This window comes from Akebia trifoliata, chromosome 8 (assembly GCF_017979445.1).
Source record: "Akebia trifoliata isolate Shusen 1 chromosome 8, ASM1797944v1, whole genome shotgun sequence".
Lineage (NCBI taxonomy): Eukaryota > Viridiplantae > Streptophyta > Magnoliopsida > Ranunculales > Lardizabalaceae > Akebia > Akebia trifoliata.
The window spans coordinates 4,278,508-4,290,812 of NC_141382.1; the positions used below are offsets into that span (position 1 = coordinate 4,278,508).

Consider the following 12,305-nt stretch of genomic DNA (forward strand, 5'->3'; position numbering starts at 1 on the left):
CGCCCATTTTCATAACCAGGGATCAAGGTAAACCATGTGGGCCCAATGACCCTTACTAAGATTTGAAATCTTACTACATTAGTTAGGCTATCCTGATTCGAAATAAAATTATTTAAAATATTTTTAATTTAAGAAATTTATTTAATTTTTAAAACACATTAATTTTAGGGACTACAACAAATCTCTCTCCCTCCTCCTGGGAAGAGAGCGAAATGGAAAAAAACTGATAAGAGAAAATTCAATGGTTGAAGTTTCCAACAACCACGACCTTGATAGAGAACGATGGACACAAGACCAAAAAAAATGGGAAACGCGCTTTCTCGTATTAAAAGGATTTCAAGTTCTTCCAATAAGTTTCATTCAAAACTTGCTCTTGATTTATTTCATTATAATCCCATTTAATTTTATTTACTTTTTTTCCCGGGAATGAGACATCGAAGAAGAAAAAAAGACAATCAGCCAATCCGCACCATCATATCTAACTGGATCTATTGCTAAGCTGGTTCAATTTATTACAGGTATATACAACTTTTTTGGAATTCTGATTTTAATAAATGTTAGAGATATATATCATTGATGTGGTATGATAAAAAATTTAGAGAGTAAGATAGGTTTAATTAGTATCAGTTTGATTTTTATGTTTGAGATCGACACTTGAAAATAAAAACTAGAGTCTTTCTGCACAGCCTGTATTGGACACTAGGTCCACCTAGGGTTGTCAACGGATAGGTATTCGATCGGATAGTGCTATATCTGAATTCGAATCCGAAAAAAATATATATATTGATATTCGAATTCGAATTCGAATCCGATCGGATATCACTAACCAAGATTCGAATTCGAATTCGAATTTGAAAAATATATCAGATATCCGATAATATCTGATTCAATAAAAACCCTACAAATTCGATCTATACCATCATTTTCAATTTGTAAAAATCAAATCGATTTTCCTATTCTTTTCAACTTCAAAAGTTATAATCTTCAACTTATTTCAATCTTAAAATCAACTAAACTTTGATTTTTAAAAGAAAAAATCATGAAAAATTCGAATAGAACATCAGGTATTTTTTACATCAACGTTGAAAATATAAATTTTCAAAAAATAAATCAAGATTATTTTTATTAGAGATTGAAGCCGATGGATTTTGAAGGAAAAAAAAATAGGGTTTTAATGAGAGAGAGAAAGAAATGAAGTATCTAGCTAGATGCTCATCGACTAAAGAAGATGGTGGTTATGGAGCTCGCACAATTTTAAAAAAAAAAGGGTTTTAGTCTCTCTCTCTCTCTCAAGAGTCTACCAAGCTCTAGATTTATTTTCCATTAATTAGAAATCAAAATGGAATTGGATGGAAATTCCTCCATGGCACAATCCCAGTTGATTCGGTAAGGAAGAGGAGGGGTTCGAGTTTGCCTTCAAAATGCCCCTATTGTGGTAATGACAAAGAGACCCTTGCTCAGTCAGTTTGGAAGTTTTTCAGGCTACTATTTTTTTAATTCTTGTATTGCTTCATCAACGTTGAATATGTTGATGTCATGGGTTATTTCCTCCTCTTCTTAGTTGGGTGTGATTAAAAATATGATTCCTTGAATTCCCTTAGGGTGCATTTGGCTCCATCGCAATGCTTCAATCTTTGAAGGAGGAGCTCCTTCTCCTCAAGTCGTGCTTAATAACTACCTAAGATGGTTTAGTGAGTTATAAATTCTCCTATGGCCGATTGCCGAAAGCTTGAGGAGCTTAATATCTCCATAAGGTTTCCCCCTCCTAAGTGAATTATGATGTTTCGTTGGGATAAGCCAGAGACTGGCTACTTAAAGCTCAATGCTGATGGTGTTTCTCAAAACAACCTTAGTATTTCTGATAGAGGTGTTTTTCTTAGAGAGTTGATATTCTAACTAGAAAGTCTTCACTCAATCAATACTCTTCACTCAATCAATACTCGGCTGACGTGGCATGTACACAGAAAAATCAATTTGTTTCCTCAGGATACACAATTACAACTCCCCATAAAATAGTGCAGTTGTGTATCCCAAGAAAATAGATCTATGATTCCATGTCCATGCCATATCAGCCATGTATTGACCGATTGAAAGATTTTTAGTTAGAAAATCAGCACTCTTTTTTTTAAAAAAAATAAATAAACAAGGAAATGAAATAGAATACTTTCTTACCAAATTTTGATGCTACCCAATCCCCTAATCTTGTCTACAAGGAGAATTACTAAAACTATCCAATTAGTTCCTTTCCAAGGTTTTCTTTGTCTTTCCAATTCATTCTCCAAAGTACTTCTAAATAAATGAAGGATTTTGTTAACGTGCCCTTAGTGCACACGTTAAAATGCAATAACTATACCTTGGGAATAAGCATTGAGGGTATTTTGATTAAAAAAATAAAAAATTTAACAGCATTTTCAATACAAAATCCAATTTTCAAAGTGTAGTTATTGCACTTTAACATGTGCCCTTAGGGCACAAATTAAGAACCTATAAATAAAATTTCTTCATAACTAACAACTATCAAAACAAGTAACTACACTTAAAATTCAAAGTTTCAAACTTAAGAGGAAAACGAGGGACTTATGACATTTTTCATAAATATAGGACTATGGGACTTTCCTTTCTTTTTCTAGCTCACCAGTTACTCACCCAAAAGACTGAAATACCCCTCACAAAGAGAAATTTCAGTATTCCAATATGAAATTTACAAGCATCCCATGACATTAAGCGAGTAATTTACGCTACAAATTTTTGCTGATGTTGGGCCCAACCAATCAATGTATAGGGGCCACGCACATTAAGTAATAATTTAAAGCTATAAAAATAGGTTAAATAATTACTTAAATATCAGAAAAGAGTCCGCACAATTTTTGTCTCAGAAATTTCCCAAATTTTGATATCACAAGAAAAATAATGTTTGGAGTAATTTCTGCTATTCTGATACCAAATTCCTTCATTTATAATGTGTCCCAAATGGCAATTATCTAAAACAATCATTACCAAGCTACCATTGGAGTCATCAAAGTATTTCGGATTGTGTTTTTTCTGTTTCAAGTTCATGGCCTTAGGTAAATCTTTATAGAGTTGTATTCATTATTTATTGTAAATGATCTTAAAGACGCAAAAATCCCTTGGAGATTGGAGCCTTTCATGAAGAAAATTACGTCTTCCATGGCCATAGTAAATTGGAGGTCCAACACTCTCGGAGAGAAAGCAATTAGGTCACGGATGCATTAATTAGCTAACTTTGCCATTAGAAGTAGATCTTCCAATTTTATAAGTTCGGCTAATAACCTCCCCCCATTAGTTAGTGTCTGTCGGGAGATATGTTAGCCATGCCTAAAGTGAAAATTGTAAATTGAAGAAAATATATTAAAAAATTGTTGGTTTAAAAAAAAAAAAAGTAATAATTTTTAAAAAATTACAAAAAATGATTTAAGACGTTGGACTTATGCCTTCACATTTTTTTTTTGGATTCCAAAAATGCCCTCAAAATACCTAAACCGACTAACAATCCAACGTTTCTTTATAAAATACCGAGTAACGCTAGCAGGACTACCTTAATAAGATTTGAAATCCTACTAATGGATGTTGAACCCATGATTTACCAAATTGGTAATCCAGCACCACAGACATATCTTTCATTGAAAAATTCAGACTAAAAAAGTATATCAAAACAGAAAATCATTTTTGGACTTGATCTGAAATGTTGAAAATGGACCATCACTGAATTTCTAAATATAAAATTAAAATTCAAACGTGAAAAAATAACTTTTTTTTTATGATTTTTTCCCCAAAGTACTTAGAATTAGGGGTGTCAATGGGTCGGTTCCGGTTCGGTTCCTATGATATTTGGAACCATAACCTTTATATTTTATCGGTTCCGGTTCTTGTCGATTCCGGTTCCAATTTTAAAATAAATGGAATCGGAACCGGAACCATAAAAAATCATGGGTACCCCTCGGTTTCGGTTCTCAATAATCGAATGAGAAAAATTATTTCAAAATCATTATAATAAAAAATTTCTTCTAAAAAAGAATATATTATTTGTAAAGTATCAACTTAATAATAATTTGTTCCACTAAAATGATGATTTAATGACTTTTATTTTCAAACATTAAAATGTATTTCCTTTACAAGTAATAAATTTAAAAAGAAATGACTCTTCTTAAGCTCAAATATTTAGTTTATATGAAATTTGAAGAATTTTATATCATATATGTTAATTTTAAAATATAGCATTACCTTGAATCATGTATAATGTAAAAATAAATGACAAAATAAATCGATTCCGGATACCCGTGGGTACCCATCGGATAGAACCTAATGGTTCCGGTTCCTATCGGTTCGGTTCCATATTAGACCCGACTCTAATTGGTTCTAATAAAAAGGGAATCGGAACCGGAGTTTTCGATTTCGATTCCAGTTCGGTTCCAGGTAAATGGTTATCCATTGACACCCCTACTTAGAATTACGTCTTGTACGTCCCTGTTGTATCGGATCATGTTTTGGATGCCACGTGCATTGGTAGTTTGGAAACTTTCTTTACTTGGTATGGAAAGTTTTTTTTTTTTTTTAAAGAATTTCAAAATGCGAAAGGACTGAAACGCTGGACCGTCCAACGATTTCAAAAGACATTGAACAGTCCAACCTTATAAATCCTTTTTTTTATAATATTTTAAAAATTAGTAGTTTTTTTATAATTAATTAAAATATTAATCCTTTCGCTTCCTTAGTAAAAAAAAAATTCAAATTCAATTACTTAAATCTAATAGGCATAGAACAAAGCTACAACATTCGTAGGGCAGTTTCTCATTTTGAGGTGAACTTTGTTGGGCGTTTAAAATGGTATTAATTTGATTGAGTTGCATGCGATGTTCAAAGATTATAATATCTTCAAGTTTGTTATGAACCAAACATTACTTTATGAATTAGGCTAGCATGATTAGTTAGTAAGATTTCAAATATTACTAAGGGTCATTGGGCCCACATGGATTGTCAAATTGGCAATCAAACACTACATCCTTTTAGATTTCATGGAAAAACTTAGATTCTAAAGAAAAAAATATTTTATTTTATTTTATTTTTAAAGTTTGATCGAAGGAATTGAAAATAGATTATTACCGAACTCCCAAATTTAAAACTAAAATACAACAATTAAAAATAATAAAAAATTCAATATTTTTTTTCAAAGTTCTTAGAATATTTTCTTTTATAACCCTGTGTCAACTGATCATGTTTTTGGATACCACAAATTGATGAGGTTAGGATCCACTCCAAGTCCCATTTGTAGGTTTGTTGTTAACAAACTTGATGAAGGAAGGTTTGGTGAGTAACAAAAATCATAAAGTAAGGTTCACTTGGAGTTATCAGAACTCCAAGAGTGTTTTTGTAATAAAAAATGTAATAATTAGGTAAAAGCCTAAAAAGGTCCAAGAGATTTCCAAAGTCGTTGTATCTATTACTTTCTATCACCGTTGGATGTTAACTCAGTGGTTAGGTGGTTAAGGACATTAGGTCTTGCAAACGAGTTGAGTTATATTAGAGTCGTCATTTTCTGACTCCCCCCTCTGACATACTCCCCTATCATGGGATGTGCAGTTGTGTATATCAAGGAAAAATCTATGGCTCTAGCACATGACACGTGAAGGGTGTATGTCAAAGGGGTGTCAGTTTATCATTATTCATTATATTATGATTGTTACATGCATTATTCTCATTTGCAATATTATTTTAGAATAATGATGAATGCATATGATAAATCATACATCGTTTGTACACGGTTGATGTGGCAAGGGCCCAAAATCTTAGATATTTTTCTTGTGTATCCAAAAGAAAAATATCTATGATTTTGTACCCTTGTCATGTCAACCGTGTGCATTATGTTGTGTATGTGAACACCTTTGTGAAGCTCACTCAGTAATTTGATTAAACACCTATTTGGTGTTTCACCAAACATCTTATACGCAACATCTTTCAAGACCTTGTTTGATAATGACAATGAAGGATAAATCCAACTAATAGTAGTAAATGCAAAGAAGATAAACAACCACATAAAGAAAGAGTAAAAACACAATACCTATAACACAAAATTTTACGTGGTTCACCCAAAGGTTACGTTCACAGAGGTATAAGCATTGGAGCTCGATTTCACTATGAAGAAAATGAGACAAATCAATACAAGAAAACACTTTTATCACTTAACTTCACCTTTTTTTAGATCTTAATTTTTATCAACCTTTCCTCTCTTTGATTTTTTTTTTCTTTCTTTACTCACTTCTTTAGAAAAGACTTAAACTTAGAGTTAGACTTCTAACAAAAGAAAAAAAAAAAACAAAACCCCATCCTTTTAGAAGCACTACGAAGTGGGTCATTTACAAAAGTTACAAGTCCAACCCAAAATACCTTGGACAGACCTAAAAAACATGCACACTTGGACCGGCCTAATTATTTCGAGACATACTTCAACACATTCACCACAACTCTTTTTATTTTTATTTATTTATTGATAAAACGTGGTCCAATTAAACACCAGCTTACCAATAAAATAAAATACAACAAATCAACAAGCAAACTAATTAAACTATAACTATTCCATACCTTACTTGTTGTAGGTCTTCATATTCAATTAATTAAATCTAGTAATCATAGAACAAAGCTACAACATTTGTATTATTTTCAACTCGATTGACACATTGGTTCATTTGTTGTGTTGTTTTCATTTCAAGGTCAAATTTGTCGGGCGCTTAATATGTTCAGTTACATTGATAGATAAAGGGAAGAGAGATTTATAAAGTGAAAGAGGAGATTTCTTTTGAATTATAAAAGAAAACAAAATGAAAGCCAAGTTTGCTAGGATGAGAAGATGATAAGGGGCAAAGTTTCTCCACTAAGATTGTACTCCAAAGTGAAGCTTGGAAATTGCATTACTTGTATACTGTTCTCTTTACCAAAAGGGAACCCGTTTGGGATCCTTTCAGATTCCACTTTAGGCAGGTGTTAGATGCGCTTCCAATTAAATTTGAGTTGGGATTTTTGAATTTACGTTCTAACCTCTCTTTTTTTTCCAAAAAGAGAGCTTCTAGTAAGACACCGACTTCTACTTATAACCATGCAATGGCCATTCAAGCCCCTCGTTGGCCACCCAAAGGGATTCATCCCTGTTTACCTCTATGAGTGGTTTGTGGGCTATTGCATGTACTGGGGGATTTAGGTGAGAAATGAAGTTCTAAAAGTTGCCTCGCCCTTACTAGTCTAGCCTATGGTTTCAAAACCCCTATCATCAAAATATATATATATATATATACTTATAACCACTCTATATGCATATAAGCATTTAATTTCATAAGGATAGGTGTGTTTTAAATAAAAGATTATGTGCCAATAGAATCTATCTTTAAAAAGAATTTATAACCCTACTTCTATGAAAATCCCCGTAACCCTCGTAAGAAGCATGAAAATTCCTTTAACCTGGATTTACATAATAAATACTTATCTTTTACATAATAAATGTTAAGGCATTTTAGGTTAAGTCAAAATCCAGAACAGTGTCATGTTCCTATAGCAAAATAAGGTGTCTATGTGGCAAGTGTTTATTGGAAAATAAACACATTGGGCTGCTTGCCATCTAAAAAATCGGCTTGGTTAGGAGCCCTATGTCTTAAACTACTACTCAAACACACCACATAGACGTTCCTCCTATGCTATAGAAACAAGACACCATTCTAGATCCTGGCTCTTTTAGTTTATGGATGTAAATAACTTATTTGTTAAAGTCATTTATATAAACAAGTATTTAGTATATAAAAGACCATTATATCCTTGTCTTTTTTACTAAAAGACAACGTGTGCAGGGGTATTATTGGAAAGTGAATGTGATGCAGTATTACCCATTGTATATATGATCATGTATTTTAATGCCATGTTATTAGTGAATCGCAGCATGCTAATTCATTTGACCTTGATTTATATAATAAATACTTATCTTTTACATCATAAATGCTAAGGCATTTTAGTGAAGGTGCCAATTAGCCAGGTGGTGAAGGTTTGAAGAGAGTTGATCCCATGGGTGACCAAGGTTCAAACCCCGTTTGATCCACTTTCACCTCCATTACTCATCTCATGTTTCTGCACACACAACACTTCTCGAGTGTGATTTCCAAATTCCAGCTTTTTGCAACATCACTTCCCTGCTTCTTTTGATAACACACTCCATTCTCTTCTAAATTTGCAGGTTTTGTTCCTCCAATTAAAACAGAAAGGAAAATTATAGGTTTGCGAAAAACAACTTAATTCACAGAGAGTTGACGATGGAGAAAGATAATTCGGTCACAAAATTTGGCCACAACGTTAGGAAATGGTTTGAATCCTATGTAGGTTTCTGCAAGGCTGCCATTTTCATGATGGGTAATTGGGACAGTACCATGGCATTTTTATTTTTATTTATTTATTTATCTTTACCTACTATGATACCAGAGCATTTGAGTCATGTTTTTGAGTTCTAAAAACTTAAATTGGAACCAAACTTAATGTGGTTGGTTTGAAGAGTTTTTTAATAATTGGTATTGCATCTCTACTGTAGGTTTAGTATTCAGTTACAGCCTAGTGGAGTATGGTTTTGTGTTTATCATTATAACATACTTCGCGGACATCTTGGAAGCTACACTGCCAAAAGCTGTAAAACTAACGAACATAAACGAGGGGTTAACTGCTATGATGATGATGCTCAATGCTCACATTGCAGATGCTTATGTAGGTCGTTTCGCCATGGTTATATTCTCTACTGTCTCCTATTGCATTGTAAGTTCTTTCACTTCTTATTTTCCTTTTTAAGTTTACCAAAACTCAAGTGAGTAAATAATTCTAAGGCATATAATGATCCACAGGGAATTATTCTATTATACATCCTAGAGTTAAATCGGCATAGAAAAGCAAAGAAATTGCTCCTGTTCATGGGGTTGGTCTTAATTGCACAAGGTGGAGCAAATCGCAAACCCACATTTAAAGCATTTTTCGCTGACCCAATTGAATTCAAGGATGATAATGTTAATGAGATGGAGAATAATGAGGATAATAATAATGAGAGTCGAGCAGAGTTCCGCGCAAAGGTTTGGTGGAGCTGTTTCTCTTTCCTAGGCATCATCATCGGCACCTTCTGCATCTCTATGTCTAATATGACTTGGGCAAATATCTATAAAATCTCAGCATTAACCACGGGGATATCTTGTTTTGTATGCTTCTGTGGTTTTCCTTATTACAACTGCCGCAAACCAACTGGGAGTACATTCACTGTAGTTTTTCCTGTCTTCGTGGCAGCAACATTGAAATGCCGTCTTGATTACTCGCTCGACTCTAGCCAGTTCTTTGAGAAAGATGGAAATGTATTGAGGCTTCCACGAACCCATCGCTTCAGGTTTAGTGTAACATATCATTATCTCACTAGCTTGTACAAAAAAGATTATAGATATCACTTTTTAAATGATATCCATTAGAGTGATGTTTATTCTTCCGATGAAAAAGTGTTCATAAAAGGGGGATTTTAGACATCGATTTTTCAAAAACCGATTTCTGAAGTCCTGCACATTCTGACGTGATCCCTCCAACTGTGAAAACTTAAATGTCATTTTTTTCTAAAATCGATGTCTATTTCAAAATATGTGATGTCTAAAGTATTTTTTTTAGTAGTAACGATGATCCATTCTCAGAACTCTATGCTCTCTCTATCTCAGAAAAGTAATTTTGATGGAATGCAGATGGCTAGACAAAGCTGCAATCATAGATGCATCCTCTCACTATACAGAAGAAGAACAGGAGAAAAAATGGAGGCTATGTACAGTTACACAAGTGGAAGAAACTAAGCTTCTATTAGTAATGTATCCAATGTGGTCAACCCTTTTAGTTTATAGTTTGGTGAAGTCTACAGGGAACACCTTCTTTATTGAGCAAGCATCATATCTGAATCCTTCTATGGGAAATATAAAGTTCCCACTTAGCGGCTTCATGCTGATTATGTTCTTGTTGATGATAGGAGTCTCCAATCTCTATGACCGACTTTCAAGAAAACTAGCGGGCTCACACCAAAAACACATGAAAACAAAAGTTAGAGTGGGGCTTGGAATGCTCTCCTCAATAATTTGTTGCATGATTGCTTGGCGGGTGGAAGTGCGAAGGCTGGGCCTTGTTAAAACATACGATTTAGTAGACAATCCCGATGTGTTTGTACACATGAGCATATTCTGGTTAGTTCCCCAATATTTCATGCTAGGTGCAATGGATGGGCTTGCTGAAGATGGCATACATAATTTCTTCCATTATATAGCACCAAAATCAATGAAGAACTACGGGCCTGCAATCAGTGATTGTGTGCTCGGATTCGGAACTTCCATAGTGTGATTTGTGTGTATGGATCAAGAAGCTGGTTCGGTGACACGTTAAATCAGAGTCGATTGGATAATTACTACATGATGTTAACTATATTAAGCTTTCTCAACTTGTTATTGTACCTCAAAATCTCGCCTACATACAAGCACCCTGGACCAGCAGTAGAAGAGGAGCAACCAACAATAGAAGAGGCAGCACTCGAAGAGATCATAGGTAATGATACAATATTGAATCTTGGAAAGAAGTTTTAGTAGAATTATGCAACATATTTGTTCTTCTTGTGTTATACATTTTTTTTTTTTTGAACATTTTATTTTTTCATGCTAGCTTGAAAAATATTCGGGCTAAATTTTTAAGCACCATCATCACCTGTTATAGTAGCTTGAATGTTCTATGGTTTAATATTTCATTAACGTTATGACACCATGGTAGGCTCAAGGACAGTGTTAGTTCTAATCCATGAGATTCGGTTGTCTTTCAGGTGTTGCTCCTTCGAATTTTATTCAAGAGAGGCAAATGGAGCCACCTACTTTTTAGTTACATCGGGTGTTGGTTATAGTGAGCTTTCAGTGTTTCTACTTAGATCCAATTTGTATTTGATGAGGCGCAGGGGGTTGTGAATCAAAACAACAATGAAGGGAAAGACAATTTAGAGCGCGGACAGCCCATTTGTCTCTAATATTTTGTAAAGATTTTTAGTCTTAGGTAGAGATTTAGCTCCTGTTTTGGTTTGGGGTCGATTGGTCTTGGAACAATCCCCAACTTTGCTTTTATTTCTGCATATTAGTAGCCCATATCTATATAGAATTATATTTCTGTTTTGTGGTGTGCAATTTCTTATTAGTAGTCAACTGGTTTTTGACTAAATTTGGTTGGAAGAATTAAATGTGGCTTAATTGGCCCAGAGCATGGTTAGTAATTCTTGGAATAATTCAACAATTATACCTGAATTTTTCGAATGATACAAAAATAATTAAAACTTTTGTCCAATTCGGCTTCTTGTAAAAATTCTCAATTTTTTAACCTTTATCAAATTATTCACAATTTATTCTTTTGCTGAATTAAATAAATCAAAAAAACTTTTTGTAGAGAGGTCTAAAAATTAATTTTATTGAGAATTCTTGTATGATGATATATATGATTCAAATCTAGATCTTTAATATATGTGATGAGATACACCATGACATTGATATGATGCATCTCATGTGCAATATTTTTTTATGGGAAGCTGGATTCAAACCCACGATCTCAAAGTTGCTTTGCAATGTGTCAAACCAACTGAGCTATGAGTCTAAGCTCTCATGTTCAATATTGATGTTATTGAAGTATCGAATATTGTGTTGCATCAATAATTTATCTCTATTAAATATTCTATTATCGGTCATTTTAACAACTTACAACTATTTGTGATTGAAATTGCATGCTATGACATACAAAGAATCAATAGTTCCACTTATAGGTTAGTGTATATATATGTCTATGAAAGATACTTTTGTATATAAAAATAGTTTATTAAAAAAAGAATTATTTATGATTTTCCGTATTATCTATCAACTAATATTCAGTGGGAATTTTTGAAATAATGATTTCTTGTTTAGATATTTATGTGCCAAGGTGATGAGTCAATGGCATGACACCATGTATATTAAATGAGGGAGCGTGATTGGTTAGTAAAGAGAAAATTTTGGAGCAGTTTAAGTGTTTTATTTTTGTGTTTTTCAATACCCCTAGCATGATCATGCCATTGGTTCATCAGCTTCACGCATAAATTTCGAAATAGCAAACTTTTGTTTGAAATTTTGAGAGCTACTTCTTAGCATTCACAAAACACAATACAGTAAAATTTTATATTTTACAACATTATACATACGAAGTACCAAGGAGTATAAATGATTAAACATTTTGCGAGTTAAGGTAAAGTGGTAAAC

At 33.2% G+C, this 12,305-nt stretch overlaps 1 protein-coding gene across 3 annotated transcripts; it reads left to right on the forward strand.

Moving 5' to 3' along the window:
* Positions 1–402: 402 nt before the first annotated feature.
* On the forward strand, positions 403–10,513 carry LOC147395584 (protein NRT1/ PTR FAMILY 5.4-like). Of its 3 annotated transcripts, XM_086451007.1 has the most exons (5): positions 403–518; positions 8,231–8,403; positions 8,579–8,796; positions 8,883–9,409; positions 9,750–10,513. In XM_086451007.1, exons 2-5 carry the CDS (start codon positions 8,307–8,309, stop codon positions 10,387–10,389), a joined length of 1,482 nt encoding a protein of 493 aa, XP_086307133.1. In that variant the 5' UTR covers positions 403–518; positions 8,231–8,306; the 3' UTR covers positions 10,390–10,513. The 3 variants fall into 3 exon arrangements, with proteins under 3 accessions (XP_086307133.1, XP_086307134.1, XP_086307135.1); XM_086451008.1 differs by lacking the exon at positions 8,231–8,403 and having other exon boundaries at positions 404–518; XM_086451009.1 differs by lacking the exon at positions 8,231–8,403 and having other exon boundaries at positions 417–518; positions 8,741–8,796.
* Positions 10,514–12,305: the final 1,792 nt, after the last annotated feature.